At 41.5% G+C, this 26,379-nt stretch overlaps 1 protein-coding gene across 1 annotated transcript in view; it reads right to left on the bottom strand.

Annotated features, from left to right (window-relative positions):
* Positions 1 to 26,379, bottom strand: part of ERICH1 (glutamate rich 1) — a 93,318-nt gene that overhangs the window by 48,458 nt on the left and 18,481 nt on the right. Inside the window, exons 2-3 of the mRNA XM_077309507.1 lie at positions 21,621 to 21,770; positions 13,286 to 13,423 (exon numbers count right to left, since the gene is read on the bottom strand). Coding sequence (XP_077165622.1) covers positions 13,286 to 13,423; positions 21,621 to 21,770 — 288 coding nt within the window. The remainder of the gene's footprint in view (positions 1 to 13,285; positions 13,424 to 21,620; positions 21,771 to 26,379) is intronic.

Genomic DNA, 26,379 nt, shown 5'->3' with positions numbered 1-26,379 from the left:
CTGTAATTATATCCTTCTCATACCACAGAATTGCTTTTTGCCTAGGCAGCCACCTTCATCCCTCAGGCACAAGGGCAGCCTCTGTGTCACACAACTTCTGAGATACTTTTAAGCGGATGGTAAAACTGAAAAAACCTACTTGATCAAAAATAAACTTTCACGAGGTCACTCGCCGAGGAGAAAAACAATGATAGTACAATCCTAAAAATCCAAAGCCTACTGAGATTGGTGGCTTAGAAGGATATAACTCTGTTTAGGACTATTTTGTACATATCTTAAGGTATGACAGAAACATCTTAGAAAGGAAAGAAAGTGAATCAGAGAAGATTCTCCAAGGAACATCTTTTTACAAATAATTAGTTCCTCAGAGAGGTATGCTTATCTATTTTTAGGATACTGTACTGAAGTAAGGACTAAGGCACAAATTGTCAGGCATGCTTCATGTGAAGTGAAAAGCTGTCTAGGTAGTTGTAAACTTCGTAACAGAGAAATAGCCTTTGCTGACAAATCTACATTCACTCATCTACAGCATCCAGCCTTTATTGCAAAGATGGTTAAATATATTATCCTGCTCCAGAGCCCTTAATAGTCCATGTGCTATGATCATACTATTAGAAAACCTGAATTTAAAATGTATTTTTTTGCAAAAAAAGGGCCTCTGAATTATAGTAAAGCTTTATCATCCTAGAGCATGTACAACTGTGACTTTTTACATAAGGCAACAAGTCTCATATCTGCCTAGAATATACAGGAATTTAAGTCTGGACTCCAAGCAAGACATCAGGGTGGGTTGTGGCAGGCAATTTGTAGTTTCTCTACGCTCTCACGCATCTGCTGTTGCTTCACATTTTCCAGAATTAATGGTGCGATCACAAATACAGCTCTGTCCATTGAAGCCAATGGGTTTGGAAGAGTGTAACTTGGCTAAAGATTATACTGTCCATCCTTTCGATAGCTACTGGGGATGGCTTTTTCTAGGCTTAATCATAATGATAGTGATACCTTTTACTGACATACAACAAGTGAGGGACAGATACAACCTAGACTTAGTTTTCAGACTCTTTTCATATCTCTAAGTTATTTTCTCCCCAGGCCTTCTTACACCTGGTTACTGGACCACAGGTTGTCTTGTTTCAGCTCATTTTATGAACTGTAATAATTTGCCTGCTCCTGATGATTTGCTATTCAGTTTGTTCTTTTTTTTTTCCCTGCTGACTTGCTTCCAATTTATTTTGTGACAGGGTTTTAATATTTTTAAAGAACTTTTGCTGTGCTTAATGGTTTGAGTGCAGGTCTTTAATGGATTCTGTTATAATGTTATTACCTACTGTTTTAATTTTATATAGAAGCAGCCTCCAGAACATTATGCTGAGAGTACATGGTCCAAATGCTGTTATTGTTTTTTTTTTTAAGCGAACAAGCAAACATCAACAGTGATGTATTCAGTCTCTTCCACATTTGGTTCATGGCACCTATTTGCAATGCCCAAAAATGAATTTGTTGGGAAATGGTGCATGCTATAGATTCAAATAGGACCGTCTTCTAAGCAAAATCACCTTTGAGCCTCCCTAGAAAAATGAACTTTTTAGAAATGTGAAGCCCTGTATACAATACTTCAGTCTAGGTACTGCTTTAACACTTCACTACTTTAAGATACATTAATAGATTATAGAAAATGTAGTTAAAATAAATAAAGCATGTACATTCATATGGTTTAGAATATTTCTATAAATATTAGATCATGAACAGAACTGTAGCCATGAAAGCAAATTTTCCTGCCCTGTTCACTGACTCCTGTGCCCCCTGAATCATGCCCCTGGGGTACCTGCACTCAAAGGAATAGTGGGGGGACACAATGAGAGGGGCAATAAACAAAAATCCTTCCCTCACTTCCCACTGGTAGCCATATCCTGCCATTGGAAAACATGGTTAGGATACAAGGTCAATGTTTACATGAATATGCACTTTCAGGACAGAATGAAAATGAGGGCTACCAGATATATTTAACTATGCCTTTGATTTTGCTGGTTGAGAAAATAAGGAGGGAATTAAAAGTTGAAAAGCTGAAATTGTAATACACTTAGAAATAATGAGTTAGATCAGCCCTTTTCAACCTTTTAACTAAAGTAATCCCTGAACATTTTTGCAGGCACTGAGGAGATGTCAGCTGCCCTGCCTCCATGGGAGACACATCCCTGGAAGACACATATGTTACATACATATTGTATATGTGTTTTCAAAAAATTATAATTTCTCTTGATATAGAACCAAAAGTAAGGAGTCCTAGAACAGAAAACATGAAGTTTCCCCCCTCAGTTACTCTTCAACATTCCAAATGTTCCATTTCAGGAGTGGTGGGGGTGATGGCAGAACTTGAAACATGTCTGCCCATAAGACCTTGACATCTCTACACAATACTGCTTACCTGACTTGAGAACAAGATACCACAAGATGCTAATGGCATCGCTTACTGGTAAAATCTGAGGTCACATTAATTTCATGGCTTAATGCAGTTGTCTGAATGAATTCGGTATTTGAGGATGACAGATTGAATGTCTAACTAAAACAAAAAACAAAACCCCAACAAAGTACTTGTGTTCTGCTCTCTCCATATCCTTTTGTTTCTATTACTCATTTGACTGCCAAAACAGAATACTTCCTCAGCAAACACAGAAATGGGGACAGGAAATCACAGACACAGTCTAGGTGAAAATTCAGACTTCAAAGCTACGATGTCTTGGTAATTATTAGTTAAATCAATACAGTTTTTTTGTGACTTGCCTTGCTATCCCTAAACAGAACTGCACCCTTCTAAATCTACTAAAGTTTCTAGGATTAGAAGGGTCTAATTCTGCTTAGTGTTGCACTGTGTTACAGGCCTGTCAGTATCTGCAGGATTTTAAAAAACAGAATACAAGGTCCATGTCCTTTAGCAATATACTGACATTCCTTCAGCACTTTTGATCTAATTATTCAACTAATGCTAAGAAAATAACTAAAACCATCATTCATATTACTAAGCAGGCCAGTCAAGTTCTCCAGGCAGGGAATGGATCACCCTATCCTGCTCTTCACTGATCACCCTCACATCATATATACCAGTGGTCCCCAACCTTTTTATCACCAGGGACCACTCAACGGCAGGGACCACTCACCGCCTTTTAATGAGGTCCGGTGGGGGGGTAGTTTACTCCTCTACTCTCAATCACTGCCCTAACGGATCGCTATGGTAATGTTTAAACATCCATTCAAAATAAGATACAGACACGCCACAACAATGAAGTGTGTTGTAAAGGGCTGGGGGGGATGAAAGGCCGGGGGGGGGGGGAAAGAAGGCGTCCTTCGGGGCCCACCTCCAATTACTCGAAGGACCACATGTGGTCCGTGGCCCACAGGTTGGGGATCGCTAATATATACAGCACCCAGCTCATACTATGAGAGTACTAATCAATCGAGTAATAAAATAAGCAGTCAGAATACACAACTGGTTTTCTCAGTCTTGTTTGGAAAACTCAGAGACAAATGATTAATGCTACAATCATGGGAATGTGTGGAGACAGTAGCAATGCAAACATCAGCATTCGAGTCCCAAAACCATCACAAAAGAACATCAATGCATAGAAGCAAAGCAGCTATGTGACTGTAAACAAACAGTGATTCAACATGAGGACAATGTGTGTGTACAACATTTACAAAAGGGATATAAAACAGAGAAGTACTAATGGAAAAGTGAATTATGATGAACAAAACATTAGGTGAGGAATAACAATTTACATTTGGCTAAATTTAATTTACATAAAACCCCTTAATAAAATTTTTAAAACCGCCTCAAGTAACAAGAGGCCAAAGATAATATTCAACAAGAAAGATATCCTAGATGGTGAAGAAATATTAGTTATTCCGATAATTTAATGGAAAATCTTACATTAAACTAGGGCCATTTCCACCAGCAAGTTATTCAGTATCATTCTGACAGGTTCAAATATAAGACTCTGCTAATGAGGGACAAACAGATGTTTAGAAAAATTATATAATATAATTAATTGCAAGTAAAGTAACAAGAGGGAAGGAAGGCTGAATGGCATAGTCTGATCTCATAAGTTATTTAAAGCTAAGCAGGGTCCATACTAGGAAGGGAGGCCATCAAGAAAGTCTATAGCAATAAAAATCATCCTCACATTTGACTCTAAAGGATAATTTTCAGCATGTAACTGTATATTACTGCTCCATGCTAAATGTCTTTCTAGCCCAAAATCTGTAGCCACTACCCACTATAGCAGCTGGCAAGGTGAAAGATCTTCCCCTAAGTTCATGGAGTGCTGCTGCCAATTAGTGTAGGCCATACTGAATGAAAGACCAATGGTCTGACTCACTATAAGGTTAGTTTCACATAAGTTCACTATTTGCATTCATTTTATAAAGACACAATGTGAGCAAAGAGAAAATATTTTTCTTCAAATTAAAATAACTCTTTTTGGAGGGGATTAACTGTTTAGAACTTAACAGGTTGTAAACGTAGGTTGATTGTTTCTGTAAACTTAGGCAGACTGTAAGTGGGTGGACAGGAATGGTAGTGTCAGTGCTAGACTCTTGTGGCCCTTTCTTGCATGCCCAGGGAAAATGCCAATTGCTACTTTACAGCCTGGAGGCTAATTTCTGCGTGATTGGTCAGGGATTCTGGTTTTCTTGGGGGGGGGGGAATCATCTGGGCATGAAATTGGGGTCACTGTCGGTAAGATGGTAGTTGTGAGTTTCCTGCATTGTGCAGGGGGTTGGACTAGATGATCCTGGAGGTTCTTTCCTACTCCATGATTTGATGATTTCCATACTGGATGCATAAACCTTAATATACCTTCCCAGAACTGAGATGGCAGAATTAATTGGGGCTAAGGCTGTAAGGCCTCCCACTGGCACCTCTTGTTGCCCACCACTTCTCGAGGCAGCAGGAGAAAATTTTATTCAAAGCATGTTGCCATGATGGATGCCATAATATCACTAATAGGGAAATCTGAAAGTGATGATGGGTAGCTCTAACAATCACTGGAAACTATGGTAAAACCATCAGGTTTCCAGGGATTACTAGAGTTTCCTTTCAGAATTTCTAGATTTTTCCTGCAAGTGACATCATGGCACACACAACAACGCCCCCTATGTCCTCACCTCTGAATCTAATCTGGGACCAGAAAAAGTTCTTTCTGAACTTACTTGCATAGCAAGAACTCTAAATGCTATTTTTTCTAACTTCTATACATTCTGCCCCTCCCCCCCTTTTGTCTCTCCCATTACTGAAGAATATTTTTTCTTACTGCAACAAGCAGCGTTTCTAGGAAAGCAGCAATTCTTTGGTGGACCTTCTTATTTGATCAAGGCTTTCTCAGGGGAGAAGTTATATCTTCCCTACAGAATAAGCCCAACTCAGAGGCAATCACAGACATGTTGTCAGAAAAAAGCACAGAAATAACTTCTGTTGTGGCCAGATTTGCTTGGAGAGCAATCAAAACAAGGAAGAGCAGGTTGGATTCGGAGCAACTTAGGTAGAGATAGTCTCAATTGCTTGAGATAATGCTTGTGAGTTTTAAAACCAGCTGGAATGTTTTTATCTTTTATAATATTTATCAATGATTCTTTTATCTTGTTAATGCCAGATATTTTTATGTACCTTGTAATTTGACAACTGGTCTAGTACCGTAATAATAAAGACTTGGTTCAAGTAAGTAACCAAGTCTTTATTATTACGGTACTAGATCAAGGCTTTCTTTTTTGGTATCCCCACAAACTTTTAAGGGGTAAGTTAATGTCATCATCTGAATCAGCGGTAGTCAACCTGTGATCCTCCAGATGTTCATGGACTACAATTCCCATGAGCCCCTGCCAGCAAATGGAATTGTAGTCCATGAACATCTGGAGGACCACAGGTTGACTACCCGTGATCTGAATAAATGTGCAACATTTCTGACTCAAAAGCAGTCAGATGTAATTAAATCAGACTGCAAAAAAATTCAGGTTAGGCCATATTTTAAACCTGTGAATTATAACTTTTCCCCTAACCTCACCTGAAAGCAACAAATTGTATTTCGAATAAAGAGAATGGAACCACTACTTAACAGTACTTTCCATAGATGTTCATTGAGGCTACTAGTGGCTCATCTTTAGTTTAAAAAACCAAAGTTGGTTGTGTCAAGCTGGCATTTCAGCCAAATTTCAATAAAATTAGAGATTGTTAACTCTTCTAATAGAAGAGCCTTTGTTGTTAGTTAAGCAGGCCTTTTCTCAGCAGCCATATACAGATCTGAATTTGAAGCAGCCATCTTCACAAAAAATTCCTGAGTCTGAGGATTTTTTTCAAGCATGTCACATGTAGAATGTCGTCTGGTCAGATAATCTAAGATTATTGGCTTTTAAAAACTTTTTCATTATTAGAAGAAAGGGGCTGGATGTTTAAGTCTTTACCGAAGCAAATTTGATCTCCCCACTGCATTACTAATGGGCCGGTTTTTCCCCACAGCATTTTCAATGGCAAGTTGCAATGTATGAACGTCCTGCACATTAACGCTTGCCAGTCATTTTAGTGTTGCCAAAGTGCCCCATGCACCAAGCATCATGTTCTAAAGTATTTTTTTTTTTTACTGAACTGTACCATGGTGATTAGTCTGTCATTAAAGCTTCATTCATGTTTAATTGTGAAATGAGAATCTGGCTTCGAATTTAGATTTTTAATTTTTTTTTAATCCAGCAATCAGGCAATGCTGTGTTGTGACATCAAAACAAAGTAAGAACATGATTAATATGTCTTCCCTGCCTCAGCTTTCACTCTCTGTTCCTTCATAAGACAGATGGTGTGCCTTAAGGGGCTTATCCTAAAGAAATGTTTTTAAATAAATAGATAATAACAAAAATACATTGGAACAGCCAGAGTTCAAAATTAAACAGCTTGAAGTGCTGTGAAGACACTGATTTTGCTACCAGCATTTGCTGAATGACAGACTACTGAATACTGAAGCTACGTTAATGCCCTTGTCAAAACCACCAGCTTAGCTACCAAAGTGTTTGAAAAGGATGCTGTCAAAATAGCAATTCTAACTTATTCTATAGAAGAAAATGAGAAAGAGACCTTGTCTCAATTTTCCTTGCCACCTTTTGGCTTCTTTCACTTGGAACCACATATTTGTTGTCTCCAAAGTGGTACCATTAGTCCCACAGCTGAGGTGAATGTTTTGGTTTTACAAATATTGCTGCTTTTCTTAAAATTTAGTCTTCGCAATTTGGCAAATGGCAGGTTTCAGAAACCAGATCCTAGCTCCACAATTAGTTCATATGTGCAGAAAATAAATAGCCACCATCAAACTACACCCTTCATCCCCAAGCCTACCTGTCAGTCTAGGAACAGGGATACTGCTTCAAACCACTTTTCCCAACATGTAATGAAGTACAGAGCAGTTAGGAACAAATTATGGATTGTGGGGAAACCAGAAGTCAACAGATGCAGGCGCTTTCAAATGCAATGAAAAATATAACTTTATGTGCATCTCCAATAGCATTTTTCAACTTTTTTACTGTTGAGAAACCCCTGAAACATTCTTCAGGATTCGAGAAACACCACAAGTGGTGCGCTTGTACAGAATAGGGTTGGGAAGCTTAGCCCCTCCTCTCCCCACCCCCTCCAGGCCCATCAATGACCATATATGGCTATATCAACTAATAAATGTTTAACAAATAAAAAAAATTAAGGCCCACCCATTTGGGAAACCCTTCCAGGGATGTCAAGAAACCTCAGAGTTTCATAAAATCCTGGTTGAGAAAGCCTGATCTACCCACACACATGTACTCCCTAGGAAAGGAACATGCCTCTGTACAAGAGCTATTTCCAATGTGAGAATGGATGCACAAGAATCAGCTGAGAAATGAGCCTGAGAAGAACAGGTGTAAATATAGAGGTGAATGGATTATCAATAACAGTATATCAATGATGTTTAGTCACTATACTAATATATTATCCTTCATTTCCTATAAAAGAGCAGCAGATGAATGTTGCCCAGATCAGTTCTGGTGTAAGGCTTAACACATGGAGATCACCCCTTGCATGTTAATCCCTGAAAAACACAGATATGGAAGGGATTGTTTGAGCTCTGGGGTCCCAGTTTGGCACAATAAACTCTTGAGAGGAAAAGATGAAAGGAAGACAAGCATTTAACTAGCAAATAACTTTACTAACCCAAACACCTAGCTAAGGTATAAAAAAAGAGATAAAGGCAAAATTATAAGGCAGTAAGCAACTGCATTCGTATTATAACAATTTACATATAACCATCCAATAAAGCCATACATTTTGTGCATTGTTGCATTACCTAAAAACTAAATGCTCAAAGCTACTGTTAATTTAAACTGTATTCTTTCCATGTGGCTGGTCTGGAGTCAAACAAACCAATGACAGGGGACAATGGCAGAGGAATTGCCAGGAAAGGTATTGCGAAATAAATAGGGAAGGATATTTGGAAAGGAGTTCCTGACCATGTGAAGAGGCTACTGGAAATACTAGCTAGTAGGCTGGCTAGCTGAGAACAGGAGATGGAGAAGTGCAGACGTGAAGGAATGGAGGATTATGAAAAGAAGAGCAGAAAGGAAAATGTACTCTGCTTGTCTGGAAGAGAAGAACGGTATAGTGATTTTGTAATGCTGAAATATGGTCTGGGAACAGAATCAGCTACAAAGATGAATTTAGATTTACTTGGGCTCCAGTAGGAAGGCCCTGCTGTTCACTAAATTCCTTCCATAGTTAGGATGTGTGATTGTGTCGGACCAAGGGGTGTAGGGCTTTCCCCCCCCTGATGGTGGATTTGAATGATGGGTAAGTGGAGGATGACTGGTACCCAGGGGAAGTGGCAATCAAATATGATCACACAAAATGAAGTGACAGAAGGATAATCTGTATGGATAAGGGAATTGCCTGAGTGACAGACTCTCAGCCTGTTTGATAATGGCTGAGAAATGGCTTAAGGGCCTTCTCTGTGCCTGTGGGTGAAGTATTGGAGAACGCTGTACTACAAAGGAGGCTTTGGGACCTTAGAGTATTATCCTGAAAACCCAAGCCACTGATTATGGCAGGGGTAAGGGTGCTCTGGAGGGTTAAACAAAGGGGCCATCGTTTCTGTTCTCCTGGCATATTCAAGTAGTTGGGCAATTCCCTTTCTGGTGAGCCTTAAAGGAACTGTGGCCTTATGAGAGATTCAGTTTTAATATCCAACAATAGATTTCATGTCTGCACTTCTGGCATCTAAGGACCAAGGGATCTGAGGGCACAAACAACATGGTTCTTAGTGGCACAGTATGAGGAGGCCACCACTGGGTAATGAGCACATGGTGCATCTCAGAAAGGGAAATGGAGTTGTAATGAACAAGCACAGTGTGCCATGCATTTGACAGTCGATGTATAATAGCTTGCCTCCTGCTAGCTTGTATCTTGGGTATTGGTAAAGGCAGAAATATACAATAGCAAAGGGGAAGCAAGAAAATTTTGGGATGCCAGGCTGCATTCATTCATCTTGGTACAAGAAAGCATGGCACAAGAGAGCACAAGTTCTATAATATTAATAAGAGGCTGTGGCAAAGCAAGACTCTTTGCCAAGACAAAACTGAAGGCTTTTTACGTCTAAGCATATCACGGCCACTGATAAGGATGTATATTCAATGAAGTTCCAAGCAAATAGAATACACAAGTTAATATTATCTATCCTTAAAAAAATGAGGGCCGAGAAGCATGAAAACAGTGAGGAAAAATGACAAGGAGATATTGAACTACATCTGCCTAAGTTTATTTTATAGTTACAGTTTCCACCTACAGAAGCTAGTCCTAAATCAAAATTGTTGATCGAAACTGTGGCTACAGTTGAAGCACTGAGAACATGTAGGGGGTATTATTGCAAAATGCCTGTCAGGAGGGTACAGATAACCGCAAAATGGCTGTCATAGTGTTGGAATTAATCACAAAATGTTGGGAATTTCCAAACCAAGTGTCCTCTTATGGCAGAGGTAGATTTTTTTTCTAACTGGATGCACCCCACAGGCACAAAGGGCCTCCTGGGCTGTTCTAAAGCAGGGGTAGTCAACCTGTGGTCCTCCAGATGTTCATGGACTACAATTCCCATGAGCCCCTGCCAGAGTTTGCCCTCGATCGCTCCCAGCATTAGGCTCTTCTCCAGAGAGTCCTTCCTTCTCATGAGGTGGTATTTGAGTTTCATCTTCAGGATCTGGCATTCTAAGGAGCAGTCAGGGCTGATCTCCCCTAGCACTGACCAGTTTGTTTGCCTTGCAGTCCAAGGGACTCGCAAGAGTCTTCTCCAGCACCAGAGTTCAAAAGCCTCAATTCTTTGACACTCAGCCTTCCTTATGGTCCAACATTCGCAGCCATACATTGCAACTGGAAATACCATAGTTTTGACTAAACACACTTTTGTTGGCAGGGTGATGTCTCTGCTTTTTAGGATGCTGTCTAGATTTCCCATAGCTTTCCTCCCCAGGAGCAAGCGTCTTTTAATTTCTTTGCTGCAGTCCCCATCTGCAGTGATCTTGGAGCCCAGGAAAATAAAATCTGTCACTATCTCCATTTCTTCCCCATCTATTTGCCAGGAATTGAGAGGGCCATATGCCATGATCTTTGTTTTCTTGATGTTGAGTTTCAAGCCAACTTTTGCACTTTTGTACCAGGTTGGAAAGATGAATTCTGAGCTATAATGGGTTTTGCTGTGGATTCCACAGGAAGAGGGGGAAAAATGTTAGACCATTCTGAATGGAATTTGAAGAACTTTCCTCCCCAGGAGCAAGCGTCTTTTAATTTCTTTGCTGCAGTCCCCATCTGCAGTGATCTTGGAGCCCAGGAAAATAAAATCTGTCACTATTTCCATTTCTTCCCCATCTATTTGCCAGGAATTGAGAAGGCCGGATGCCATGATCTTCGTTTTCTTGATGCTGAGTTTCAAGCCAACTTTTGCACTCTCCTCCTTCACCTGCATCAACAGGCTCTTTAGTTCCTCTTCACTTTCTGCTATTAGAACCCCTGTTCTAAAGTACCTCTTTCTCCAGTGACATGAAGGATAGCTAGGATTGGCTCTTTGCTTTAGGAAACAGAAACTCTGAGGAAGATAGACATGGGCACCAGGCAACACTGGTGGGTACCACAGTGTCTAGGTCACCTACTCCATGAATCAATCATGTAACTTGATAAGGAGTAACGAATACAGAAATATGATGCATCTACTATCCTGTCATTTTGCTATGGGCAAATTAATTCCCTTAGCTTTAATACTTAAATATTTCAACAATGCTACTGAAACTATGAAGATGTCACTGAACAATTATTACCAACATTTGATAGTCCAGTTTTTCCTTCATTATTAATCTGAGAAAAAGGCATCCTAAAATCAAAGGGAATTTTCTCAGCACAATTTTTATGAATACGATTCAATCTCCACTTCAGCAAGCTAATTCTACACCTCTCCAGCTTTGCAGGCAAAGACAAGCATCTGAAAAGAGGCAAACCAAGACCTAATCAGCTGGGATGGCCCTTCTGCTTGTTCACAGACTAATGGAGAAGCCAATACAGAGAGCTCTTCTCTTAAAGATGCTTTGGGGGAGGATCTAATGAGCTCTTTCACTGAGCTCCCAGATTCAGAGCAAGCAGCAATTACTGACAGATTACAATGACTAAGGTCTAGGCTTCTTGAAATCAAGGAGGGATCCTCATTAACATCTCAGACCTCCCTCCCCAGAGTGATAGACGCAGAGGTGGTTCTGGTAAAGCAAACCTTAGCCCAACCTTTTTTGATTTACACAACTTTGATTTACACCCCCTGCCAATATAATACTTTTTCACTCATACCCTCCTGCATTTGGCTGCATTTGTGTAGACTCTTCTGGGGATAAAAGTGAGAGGTCCAATTGTCAATTACATCTGCTGGTATGGAACATGTTAAGGTGGGGAAACGAACTCTACAACCCAATTTTTTCTTGTTCTTGCAGTAGTTTGATATATTATGTCTGCAAGAAATGCAGTTCCAGGTGTCTTCTCCCTCTGTTCTTTGTGATCCCAGCTGTTAAAACTTGTGTCAAGGAATGGGGGAGTAGGTGTTTAGTACTGTTCATATCCATTGATCTTAATGATGACACACGAACACAAAATGCATCTCAAGACCATCCAAGGCCAATGTATCAGCTCTCTCTTTTGTATTAATGTTTATATCTCATTTAAACAATTAAACCCCCAGAGCACAGGGAACTAGACAAATTTTCCAGACAAGCAAACCTAACTATTAGCATATAAAAATGAATGTATAGCATTCCACATTTAAGATCCATGGTTGAAGTATTTCAACTTTATCAAAGCACTAAGAATAAAGTTAGGTGTTAAATGGTAACTTGTAGGCAGCAATAAAAGATTACTTAAAATAAGGAATCCAGAAGTCAGGTAAGTGGCCACATGAATAAATGAAGTAATCAATTTATCACTACAACACGCTAAGTCATAAGCACTGATCAACAGTCTTATATGGCTTGTACACTGGATGTTGGCAAAAACACCTTATAAATAATAATAACTAAATATACATAAAATAAGACACCTATTATTTTCATGCAAAAAGTAGCCTGTAGGACGCATATTCAACACATCAATCCAAAGGCCAGCATCACATATTGTGGTTCATCAGTTGCTAGACAACATATTTATCAATATTCTTAGCTTTATAGATTTGAAACTAAGAGCAGACACAAGTGGTATTGCCTGATTGGAAGTACACATACAGAGAACTGGGTGTTCAAAAAGCACAAGATCAAGATCTTCCTGCATGGAGATTGTTAGAGCATCTGAAAGGAGGATGTGCTAGGTAAGCCTCCTGTACTCATTCTAGGTGTTATACCGTATAGTCAGAGAACAAGCCATCTTGCAGTCATATCTGAGGCAGTATCCTTTCGGGAAGACTGTAAATTGGTCCTTGGCCTCAATTGGCTCTTCTTCAAAACATCACAGTATTTGAAGCAACTGGACATGGTGCCTTCAGCACAATAGAGGCTGGGATTTTGCCATTAAAAATTAGTTTTTCTGAAAGTACACAGAGTTTGTCAGGTAACTCTGTAGTGTGAAGTGTCACCACAGTCAAATGGCAGAGGTTAGGCAAAATCTTAGCATAGTAGATACAGCACAGCTGTGTTGCAGACCCCGATTCCTCAAATAACCTATCAGGTTTACAGACCTAAGCACTGGCTTCTGTAAAACCCGTGAAGTGCAATATCTCACCCGAAGCGTCACAGCCGTTATCATCGTTACTCTCAGAGTTTTCATCATTCACTTCACTGTTAGCCTCCGGTTCAGAGTCTTCAGGAGGAGGTGCCGCCGTGTATATTTTTCTTTGAGGCAGAATCATGCCCTTTTTGTCTGGAAGATAATAAAAGTCTAGTGAAACTACATTACATGTCGCATTGGTTATCCAGGATTAGATTTCCCAATGCATTTTTTAAAATTAATATTAGAAGCAGTTTGGAGGAGAAGTGGATTTGGACTGCAGACATGATGCACATGATGGGGTGTTTAATGCCTTTTCCCTCATACTTTCTACCCCCTAAAATTGCCCTTTCCCATCCTTTTGTGGCCAGGAATGGATCTACCATGTAAGATGTATTATTATTACTATTACTATATTATTATTGCTGCTGCTACTGCTGCTGCTGCTACTATGATGTATTGCCTGCCACTACTGGACAAGGCGTCTCATGGCAGGTTACATAAAAATACCCCACAAAAATATATAAAAATGCTTAATCCACCATTAAAAAAAATACCCTGGCAGAAAAACTCTCCCTTCCCACTCAACCAATAATTTCCACTCCCTGTGCCTCAGGGACAATTTATGGATGCCAATATCACTACAGATGGTCTCATCTAAAGGTACCTCCCTCAATTGTACAGTTTAGTTGACCCATTATTCTCTTTGCTGGAACTTTTACAGTGAGGTGAACCAAAAGGTACCAAAGGAGAGGAAAAAAATTAGAATAAACAGGAGTTAGTTACAGGTTATACTAGTTATTTAACTGTGTTCATTGTTAAGATAATTTGATTTCATAAATTATAACAGAAAAGCAACTAGAGTTTTCCAGTTGTACCAATGCCATGGCATTCATTGGCTAAACATAATACAACTGAGAAGAAGGTTTTTATTGAGCAACAGGATAGAATATTGTCTCCTTGTTCTGCTGCAATATATTCACAAATAAAGACTAAGGCCCATTATGCACGGCCGCCGAAACGGCGATTTCGGGTCACATGGAAAACGCGGAGGGGGAAGACGCGATGCATACCGGTTATGTACGGGGCGGGGCGCGACGGCGGCAAAACCCAGAGTAACCCATTATGCACGCGCCGATCCGGGCGCCGCTTCTGGTTGCGCCCCGCTCACCCGGAAGCTGCGCTTTCTTCCGCGTTTCACTGACGCGGCTTTTTCGGCGGCATGCACCGAAGCTGCAGCCGGTTGCAGCCGGCTCCGTGCGTTATCCGTGATTTTAGTCGCCGCCATTCCACCCCGAATGTGCGCTAAAACCCCCGTGCATAATGGGTGTAAAAGACTTCCATTTAATTTAAAAAAACCCTGAAGATTCAGAAAAGTGGACCTGAACATCCCTGAGAAGGCCAGATTTGCACAGACCCCTTTGCTGCTGTGACCTTCACTAATTCATATCAATGTATTATACGTTATATATAAATGACAAAGCTGCATTGAATTCCACCCAGGATGTTGATGTCCTCTAGTTACAAATATATCAGGAGTGAAAATAAAACTCTCTCCATTATTTTCAAAGCAGAAAATAGAATCAAGTGGTCAGTTTGTTTTTTAAAGCAACCACAACCACAAAGTTAAGAATTCCTTTCATGTGCAAAGTTAGTGCATCATGAAAAAAAGAATACACTTCTGGGGTCACAATAACTTTTGTTAGCCTTTAAGGAGCCACAAGACGGTCTCATTTGGGCTGCAGTGGTATTGATTACAGCTGACTTTTTGACACTGTCCAACCTACATTTCTACAGAAACCAACACAACATTTATGCCGTTGTTAATCCACCAATATCTATGCTAAAACAGTCAAGACCTATTTCTATCAAAAGGAGCTGTCCAGCCAGAGTGTACCCTTAGTTTTCCCTGCAGCTTGAAAATACTGATGGGAATGCTTCTTTTAAAAAAATAACCAACTGTAAACATAAATTAGTAAAAACAGCAGTCCCCTTACCATCACCCTGAGGAGCAGAAGAACCCCTCCTCCCACTCATATAATCAATTATAATACATGTTAAGCATGTTAAGAGCCTTAACAGAACTTGGCCATGCTTGCCAAAATGCACTCATACCAACAGGCAGAAGATTTTGAAATCCACAGCTACTAAGAGATTTAACACAACTCAAGAAACATCTATTCATACAATATTATTTATCATACTAGAACCAAAGCCCATTTTATGTGGGAATAAAATGGGCGCTAGGCAGGCCAGGACGGGGAAGCCTTCGCAGGGCGAAGGCTTCCCAGGGGCCAGGGCTGTGCAGGCAGGCGTTCTCCCGTCCTCGCCGCGTCTGTGAGGTGGCAAGGCTATTATAGGGGCGGGAGAAGGGCAGTGGGGTGGCGTTCAGGCAGCCATGAGCTTGGGTGTGTTCACGGGCTCACCTGGGCATAGCGGCGGGCGGCGAAGTAGCGCAAAGCAGGCACGGCAGCGAATAGGCAGGGCAGCTCGGGCTGGTGGGCGACGCGAGGGTAGGGGCGGCGGCGGCGAGAGCAAGCAGGCATGGGCTGTAGTCCGCGCATGCTTGTTGAATTTGCGGCGAGGGAGCTTTCCGGAGGTGCGTTGGCAGGGAGGTCTGGGAGCGTGGGCTTGGGGGCGGGGTGAGGGGCAGGGGCGCGTCTGTGGGTTGGGCAGGGGAACCAGGCATGCGTGAAAGGCCGCGCATGCCTGGTTCATTCCAGGTCGTTCACAGAGGCCGTGCAGGCGAAGCAGTGAATGGCGTCATAGGCAAAGCAGCGAACGGCGTCAGGGTGAGTAGACTGGCGGCAATGGGCCGGGGACAGGGACGATCGGGGTGGGTGTGGGAAGGGCCGGGAGTGCGGCGGGTCGAGAAGCAACCGGTGGGCGTCATGTCATTATGGGGCGGCGCGGAAAGGGTTCGGGGGAGTGAGGGGGGTAGTTGGCGGTGGGTGGGTGTCTTGAGTGTGCGGGAAGCGGCGGCGCGAAAGTATGGGGGGGTTAGGTGGGGGTTGTTGGCAGTGTGATCGCGGGGGGCGGGAAAGGAACAGGGACACCACATCTTTGACGCGGTGTCCCTGTTCCTTTCCCCCTGGGGAGGAGAGTTCGCGAGGAGGGCTGCCCGGGCCGGAGGTCTGTGTCGACTGCGCGGTCAGTCCCCTGGCGGCCTGGGCGAGGCTGGGGCAAGCAGGCAATGGGGAGCTCATTGGCTGCTTGGGCCTTGAGTGCCACTCGGAGGGGTAAAGTGGCTCTTGATTCACCCCAGCGAGTTTTTATCCCGGAGAGGGCCCACCCTAACTCCTCCCAGGTGCCCTTACTGCTTTATTTAATCCGCTCCGCAGGAGCGGTTAAAGATATGTGTGTGCAATGTAACTAGGAGATCTGAGGCTTGCCTGGCAGCCAGGCAAAGGACATTCAGAAGTGGTTCTGCCAGTTCCCACCTCTGTGTCATGACCCTTTGTGTTCCTGGGCAGAACTACCACCCAAATCCTTGGAGATTTTCCATTCAATTAGCCAGGGTTGGACTTGCTTAGCTTCTGAGATCTGGTGGCACAGGTTACCAAGGTAGCCCCATTGCTGATTTATCATATATCTGAAGGTTAAGAATGAAGACCAATTGATCCACAAAACCTGAAGATGACAATAAGATTGACATTCAGGTGTAACACTAATGTAAGATGTAGAAACTCTTGTTTTTTTATATGATAAATTTGCAACAAGCTGAACAGGCTCCGGATTCACCATCCACTTTCAAAAATGTTCTTTTCATCAGTGGCTTGTTCCTTCCAATCACTTTCAGTTATATAAAACCTTTTTCCTAATAGACATTATCCCCCTTAATTTCTTTCAATATACATCGATCATAGGTTCATTAATTAAATGGAGGAACCTTCACCTCTCTTACTCCAGAATACCCGGCCACAGTGATCCATGCAATGGTCATCTCCAGACTAGATACCTGTAACTTGCTTTACACGGGCCTTCCCTTGTACGTGATCTGGAAACTAAAGCTGGTACAGCATGCAGCTTCTAGAACACCTTGGGAAACCAAAATCTAGCCTGCAATGAGGCAGTTGCATTGGTTGCTAGTTGAATTTCGGATCAAGTTCAAGGTTTTGGTGTTGACCTTTAAGTCCATTTGCAGTCTGGGCCCAGCGTACTCAAGGGACCATCTAACTCCCCATGCCCCTTCACAGGGCTTTTCGCTCAGCAAATACTAATAGACTGGTGATCCCCAGCCTGCGTGAAGTTTGCCTGGTCTCAAACAGGGCCGTGGCCTTTTTGGCCCTGGTCCCCACCTGGTGTAATGAGCTTCTGGAAAAGCTACAGGCTCTCCTGGAGCTGATGCAGTTCTGCAGGGCCTGTAAGACAGAGCTCTTCCTGTCAGGCTATCAGTTGAGGCTAAGGGGACATCTTGGGGCCCTTCATCTGATACCCTCCAAGCAAGTAACATCTATATCCACTTCGGAAAGGTGGCTGGGGAGGAGGATTTTATGGAAGTTGGGAGGATTTATGTTTTAGTTATATTCTGTATAGGATGTCTAATTCTGTACTAGTATTTTAAGCTTGTTGTTAGCCACTGCAAGCTGGCTGGGTCAAGAGTAGTGGCTACAAACTGAATGAATGAATGAATGAATGAATGAATGAATGAATGAATGAATCTGACAAGATTGGGCTTGCCTGAGCTACCTAGACTAGGGAAATATTCACCCAATAATTGATTTGATCAAGAATTCATACTGGTCATCTGCTTGTTGACCTCCTGGGCATACCAAGGAAACTGATGATCTCATAAAACATCTCCTCAAACATCCAGGAAATCTTAGGTGTTTGGGCATGGCTTATTTCACTTAGTAGAAGAAACAAGGAGAATTCCTATTTTTTTTTTTTTACAATATCAAAATACATTTTTCCCTACTTTGATCCAGAATAATTTAAGACACTATTTAAAATTCTTCCCTTTAGAGGTTAACCAAGAGGGGAAAATTCAATAAAATGCAAACTGATTAATCATGCGATCTGAAAACATAGACAAAAGCCAAAATTAATTGAAACTATTCAGTAACTTCATTTCCCTAAATTCACACTAAACCTCTCAAACTGCCAGGTCTTGGGGCTGATTTCTCCTATCATGGTTGATTGCTAATGAAATGTTAATCAAATGCTAGGATTAATGAGAAGCAAATGTGAAATTTTGTAAGGGGGTTAGACTCAGTCTATTGGGACAGTATTGTGTTCTTAAAAATGCATAATGGTTAGAAAAACTCAAGTTTCCTGAAGACATTCTCATTCAAAACCAAAACATAACTGACAGATAAAGTTTACTCATCTCTCTTTTATCCATATGCAAATATGCAGACGTACACATTTAAGGGGCCCATCTTGTGTGTAGGAGCAGGTAATTCTGTTGTATCTTTGCATCAGGAACAATTCAAGCACACCTGATACACAAATATGGCACTTCTCTGTTCCCAACAGCAGCTAACTGGAAAGAGAAGGCCTCCTGGGCACACGGGGCGGGGGGGGGGGAGAGTTGGGTTTATATTTTATTGTCTGCCATCTTGTTATACTATGTTGTTGTTATAATGTGGTTTAATGGGTTATTTTAGGGGATTTAATTGTATTTTATTGATTTTGTAAAGTGCCACAAGACCTTTGAGAGCAATGGTTTATTAATAAATATAAATAAATAAATCACACCAAAAAAGTAAAGGGTAACTTCCTGTGGGTGAGAGTTTTGGGAGCTCAGGAGCTGTACATTCATTTGTTACTCATGGCATTGTGCACTTCTGTATTGAACTGTACTTGGCAAATGTTTGGTTTCTGCTCCTTTACCACAAGAGTAAGGACACCTTTATTGACCTAACCTCCTTTAACCACATGTGTGATCATCCAGGGAAAATGAGTTTTCTTCTTCAAAAAGCTGTTTAGAAACAGTCTATCAGTCTAGCTCTCATGGTGATGGCAAAGCATTTGATTACATTTGAAAGAAAGTTTCTAAAAGGTTCTCAAATAAATTGTTTCCAGTTTTTTAGGAAAGTAAACTGTTGGCTACACTTGAGCATAGGATATGCTTATATTTACAGACCATTGCTCTGATCTTCTAATCCAATTAAGCAAGAGTTGCATGCTGTTATCTGAACTGCTTTGAAGGACAATCAATTAAAAGCCAAGCACTTCTCTTCAGCATGATTTATTTGATAGTTTCTCTAATGTTTCTGAAATTTCAGAATGTGAAACATAATAGTTATTTCATCTGACTAAAATTGGGGCTCTTAAATATGGCAAAATCTGTTCTATTCCATTTTGGAAGCCAAATGAAGAAAGGAATGAACTGCTGTTATCATTCAGGAGCTCCACAGCAGATTGCTGACATTTGCAGAGGTCTAAAAGGTCTACCAAATATTCAACATTAACAATAGTCCATTGATTCAAATGAAGGAAGCATGATCTCAGATCATAACCATCATTTTGAAAGTTATAGCATGTTAACAGAATCAACACACAGAATATAGATTTGTTGATGGGAAGGCATTGAAAATGTCACATTCTGCTCTGCAATGTAATAATTACAGTCCACTGTTCTCCCTTTTCATGGTAATTTAACTGCTAAAAGGAATTGTTTTATCAGTCTGCAAAGTTGCTTATTCTATTACTGCACTGCCAAAGGTTCTCTTATGAATATGTATAGGCAGGTTTTGCCTTCTCTGCCAATGTATCACTGATACTCAACTGTTCAATTCAAAGCAAGTCTTGAGAAGTTCTAAGTGTGTGTATTATGTCAAGACACTTCGAACTTATGGTGACCCTATAAATTAATCCCCTCCAAAATGTCTTATATCCTATCATTAACAGCCTTGCTCAGATATTGCAAACTTTCTTTATTGAGTCAATCCATATCATGTACGGCCTTCCTCTTTTCCAAAGTACAGTAGTTTCAGTTTAGTCATTCTGGCTCCTAGCGCCTCAGCTGTCTCTCACACATTCTCCTCTTCACAAACCACCATGAATTACTCTCCAAATTTCAGAGAATTTAATTGTGGTTTGTCAGTTCATGAACTCCAAACCAACCGAAATTTTTGATGAACTTTGGTTTGTCAGCTGATTCATGCCTATTCCTACTCAGAAGTTAAGCAGTATCGGTCCTGGTTAGTATGTGGATTGAAGACCATCAAGAAGTCCAGGGTCAAATGTGAGGGATGGGTAAGAAAGGTTATATTTTTAAGTGTTGTACGATCATCTGAGCCCTGACCTGGATGGTCCAGCTATCTTGATTTCATCAGATCTCAGATGCTAAATGGGGTTGGCCTTGGTTAGTACTTAGGTGAGAGACCACTATGAAGTCCAGGGTCATTAAACAGAGACAATCAATGGCAAAACACCTCACAAAACCCATGAGGGGTGGCCATACGTCTGTGGTGACCTGATGGTACTTTACATGTACAAAGAATACTGGGGACATGTGATATCCTCTGGATTACAACATCAGACATGGTATCCAATCTGGAAATACCAGGAGATACCTCAAAAATACATCAGGCTGCTCAATGAGACTAGAAAGGTTACTTTCTTCTTCAAGTTACTTTGCATATTAAAGCATGGCTGGACTACATTAAAATCAGGAATGACTTATCAGCCTATGCCTGCCCATGTTCTTCAAATAAACTTTTTAAAAAGGAAATAATTAGGTGCCTATCAATTTGTACATCAAAGGCCGTATACTGCATATTGTAATTGACAGGTTGTTTTTCTTTTTAAGCACTGCTTTAATCAGCAACGTTTTGTTTGTTTGGCAATTAGGCAGATGATGGCTGAATGTTTTTTCTTTGTTTCAATTACTTTCTATATTTGCTTGCCCTTCCATTTCAAGTGTTATGAAAATCTATGTCAAGTGTTATGAAAATCTATCTTATTGTCCAAGTATACTTTGTTTATAATCATTTTCTATAAGAATACATCTGAATACAAAGTACTACTTCTTGTATTCTCCATGAAATAGCCTTCTCGAGAATATAAACCCAGTAAGCTTTGTTACTGAAGAAGAGTTGGTTCTTATATGCCACTTTTCTCTACCCGAAGGGGTCTCAAAGCGGCTTACAATCACCTTCCCTTTCCTCTCCCCACAACAGACACCCAGTGAGGTAGGTTAGGCTGAAAAAGAGCCCTAATATTACTGCTCAGCCAGAACAGCTTTATCACTGCTGTGGCGAGCCCAAGATCACTCAGCTGGCTGCATTTGGAGGAGCGGGGAATCAAACCCAGCTCACCAGACTAGAAGTCAGTGATCATAACCACCAGACCTAGTTGGCTATTGAAGTCAAAGACTCTCTCAATTTGTAGGCGTTATTACCTGTTAAAGATGGGTATCCTTCCGATGCTTCGGTAGACCCTGCTTGTTCTGAAACAGGTCTTGGTAGCATACTTCTCCCTTCTGTACTTGAAATGGCCATGTCAGGAGGGGAGGCAGGAAAGAGCTTCTCCAATACTTTTCTTCTGAACTCTAAAAGTGATAATAAATAAGTAAAATAATTTAGGTACTATGGCTGATGATCTCAGTGCTTCATTTTTCCAATCTCAATTCTCATGGAATTCCCCTAGTTCAAAATACAAGAATGGCTTTTGAGGACGCTGTTTTACTTGCTTGAGAGATCTAAGTGTGTGCAGAGCTCAGAAATATTTCACTATCAGGAACCTGCAAGTCTGCTGATCAATTCTCATTATAGTGAGAACTGACCCAACATACAACTGTCCTAAACTAACAGTGCTGACTTCTGGAACCGTAACTTGTCTTCATGGAAACAGACTCCTCTTACACATATAACAGTTCAGCAGAGAGTGATTCAGACCATACTGTCTTCCGCACTACAAGCATCTTTTTCAGAATAAGCAATGCTAACATATATCCTTTGAGCTCCCTTGTGGGGTACCTCAGGGGGCGATACTCTCCCCTACCCCTTTAAACATCTACATTCACCCTCTGGACCAGTTGGTGTGGAGTTATGGGTTGGGGTGACATCAGTATGCGGATGACACCGAGCTCTAGCTCTTGATGGACGGCTGGCTGGATCTCCCACTAGAAACATTCACCGGTTGTTTGGAAACAGCAGCTGTATAGATTAGGAAGAGCTCCATCAGCACCAACGGCCAGGAATTTGGGGGTGATTGTTGATGCTTCCCTATCCATGGAGGCTCAGATCACCAAGGTATCCCAGACAGCGTTTTTCCATCTGCACCAAGCACAGCTACTAGTGCCCTACCTGTCTTTGGAACACCTGGCCACTGTGATCCATGCAACAGTCACCTTCAGGTTAGACTTCTGTAACTTACTCTATGCGGGCCAACCCTTGTGCTTGACCTGAAAACTATAGCTGGTGCAGAACATGGCTACACAGGTATTCAGTAGATCTGAACTCCAGACCAAGATCGGATCAAGTTCAGGGCATTGGTTTTGACCTTTAAGGCTATATACAGCTTGGGTACTACCTACCTGAGGGACCGCTTATCTCCTTATGCCCCTCGTTGGACTCTGTGCTCGGCAGGTATGAATCTGCTGACGGTCCTGGGACCCCAGGAAATACACCTGGCCTCAACCAGGGCCAGGGCCTTTTTGGTCCTGGTTATACCTGGTGGAATGATCGCCCAGATGAGCTACAGGCCACGTCGGAGTTTTCTGGGTTCCACAGGGTCTGCAAGGGTCCACCAGGCATTTGGTTGAGACCGGGTGGAAGGACCGGGATGATCAGGCTGCTCCCTGCCCCCCCCCCCGTCAGAACTATGTATTAGACTATGTTTGCCGCTTTAATATACTGTCCCCTTTCTTTGTGACATCGGCAGCATTAGCAGGTTGTGCATTTACAGAAACCAGGCTCAGTGAAGCCTTATGGGGTAGTGCTTTATAGTGCAATCATTAGAGATTGGAATTTCATTACTGATTAATTGGGCTTAGAATGTTTTTCTTTATTTTAAGATGTATTGGGTTTTTATCTATTATATGTAAACTGCCATGAGCCAGCTTTGCTGGGAGTGGCGGTATATAAATACAATATAAATACAAATATAAATACAATAAATAAATATCCCACTTGCTTGAGTGTTAACCTTCTTCTGAACCAGCTCAAAGCCTTTCCACATCTTTTAACAATGGCTACTTGGTGATGTTCTCGTTCATGGACTGTTTTCTTTGATCATGGATTAGATAATGGCTAATGGGCTATTACACAGGAAAAAGCCAAAAGCAAGCTATTTCTCTGCTGAAATTTAAATTAAAAATCTCCATTACTTTTGACCCACACATAGAAAATACCAAGGCTTTTAAAAATGCAAAATCATGGTGTGCAATTTCAAAGGAAAGTGTTCCAAAAGAACATCTAAAGTAATTTTAAAATTCATGTCATGCAAATGTTGTATTATGTTATAGAATGAGAATTGGTTTTCATATCCTACTTTTCACTGTCCAACAGAGTCTCAAAGAGGCTTACAATTGCCTTCCCTTCCATTCCCCACAACAGACACCCTGTGAGGTAAGTGAGGCTGAGAGAGCTCTGACAAGACTAAGAGGACTGTGACTAGTCCAAAGTCACCCAGCTGGCTGTATGTGGGAATCAAACCTGGCTCTTAACTACTACACCATGTTTGGGACCCATGATACTTGAGGGGGGGGGAATTCCTCCCATCATTTCTGACAATTCCCATTATGGCCCAGAGACAGAAGACTTACAGGAGGGGGAGAAATCCCATCACTCCCTACACATAATGGTTCCAGGCCCCACCAGCTACCACACCAGTAACAGCAACAGTGCCTGGGAGCCAGCCTGAGCCTGAAGCAGCTTCTGGTATCTTCCACTGTCATGGGCAGGCCCAGAACTGCTTTCAGAGTAAGGGCGTTCTCTGTGCACTTACTTTTGGGGTATGTAACACCCCTGTGCTGTTTGTGTTTAACATTTCCAACTTTTCTACAAACCCAGGAGTCCCCCAAGATTGTGGAAACTTCTATTTAATATCTGTGTGGTTCCATGGATTTAGGGGGCCACACATTGCTAACAGCATATAAAAAAGTGAGGACCCATGATACTGGGGGGAAGGACTCCATCTCTCTGCCTTGTTTAACCCCCATCACTGTGCCAGCCTTGGGGTTACCACAGCTTTCGCTTCTCATCAGCTACAACTTTGGCAAACATAGTCCAGCTCCTGGCTTCTGCCTGCTACAGTCACCCTCCCCCCCCCGCCTAATATATATACCTTATGTGCCTAATATATTTACACCTCTGAGATTAAAAAAGAGAGAGCTACTACCTTTCTTGAGTTACTTTCTGCTAAAGGAAATGGAGATCATGTAAATAGAAAACCAGCATTCCCACAGAGGTCTATTTCCTGAAGAGAATATTTCCAGCTTTGCAGCCATGGAAGGCTGGTTCTAACTAGGATGCTGCAAAAGTTAATTCTTGTATCTGTGAACCTTCTGTCAATATTAATTTAGACTATGACAGTTTCTCAATTCTTTTTGAAATGAATTAATCTTGCAAAACAGAGGCAGCTCTGGGGAGGAAGATAAATTTTTGATGTGGAAACATGTGACACCCCGAAGGAGAAATGCAATGGAAGCGCATAAGTCCCACCCACAAGCTGGGGGTGACCCCAGTGTGGCACTCATCCAGCACAGCCTGCTGGGTGGCATCAGCAGGCTGGCATGTGGAATAGGGAACATGCAGCGATCTGCACCTTCCCCACCGCCCACCTTCTTGCTGCTCAGCCCACGGACTCTGCAGGCCTACTGTCTGGGAGCAGCAGTCAGTCAGTCAGTGGGACAGAGCAGAGTCTTTCTACCCACCTGGCCTGGGTATCCAGGACTTCGAGGCTGGCAGGGCATGCAACGATTCTTGCAATTTTTAATGGTTTGCAGGCCCTTTTTTGGCAATGGTACTCATCAGTATTGAGTATTGGCATGGGGGAAAGTGTTCTCTTAAGTTCTATGGGGGGAAGTTGGTAGAAACTGGAGCAACATTATATATATATATGTGTGTGTGTGTGTGTGTGTGTGTGCGCGCGCGTGCATGTTTTTGTATACACACCAGCATTTTTTTAAATTGAAAAACATTGGTGCCTTGTGTTACCTTTTTGAAATAAAACAGTGTGACATGACAGTGTCGGGAGTAGGATTGGGGAGACCCAGGTTCAAACCCCATGCAGGTGTTTTTGAGCCAGCGGTTCTCTCTCAGCCGAAACTACCTCATAGTATTGTCATGAGGCTAAGACAGCAGAGGGGTGAAAGATGGAAATTCAGGATCAAACATATTACATAGACAGAAGCTTGACTGCAAAAATATTGAACAGTGAACATGATACAGGGAACCCTTGGTTCTTCTTAAAACTGAAGCTTTTCTGTATCTCGTTTTCCTAGCCCATTGTCAGTACTGCCTTATTGCTGCAGTGTAACCTGCTACTAGTAATTTCTATACATTCTTAAAGGTATAATTAGATTAAAAGTCAAAATGTGTGCTCTTAAAGAGAACTTCTGCACATTCTTGCCACTTCAAGTCACCTTTGTCTCAGCTGCTCAAAGCTGTTACTGAACAAAACGCTCTTTCATTATAACACCATACGTGTTCATGCAGACATTTCATAGCTCTCAGAAGGGGACTCCAAGAACATTATCTAGTCTTCACTATTGTTTTAAAGTTTTTGAGAACAAGAAAAACAGATGTCATGTGAGGGTAATGTGCTCTAAATCCCCAACAAAATAATTATAATATTGCCTAGGGACTAAAAATGCATCATTGATTTTTTTTTTTAATCTTGAATAGTAAAATTTTGCCTGTACAGAAAATGCAATTTTCTTCCCTTCACATCCTGAACAATACTCAAAGCAATGTAACTCAAGGCACAGCATTCATTGAGAATTTGCAATCTCACATAAACTGCTTTAGCAGGAAAATTACAGCCGTGCAGGGGATAGGAGAGAATTGTTGCCTTTAAAATGACTGCTCTAGATTTGTGGAGGGAAGTTGCCTATGGGCACATTTCTGTGTTTTAAAAAGATATATCATTGAGGGTAAGAAAGAAATGGGGAAAGGCGAGAGAACACTTCACACTGATTGCTATTACTTTACTGA

Source organism: Paroedura picta, chromosome 1, assembly GCF_049243985.1.
Source record: "Paroedura picta isolate Pp20150507F chromosome 1, Ppicta_v3.0, whole genome shotgun sequence".
Taxonomy (NCBI): domain Eukaryota; kingdom Metazoa; phylum Chordata; class Lepidosauria; order Squamata; family Gekkonidae; genus Paroedura; species Paroedura picta.
The sequence above is the reverse complement of the archived record's forward strand: the minus strand, read 5'-3'. Positions and strand labels throughout refer to the sequence as shown.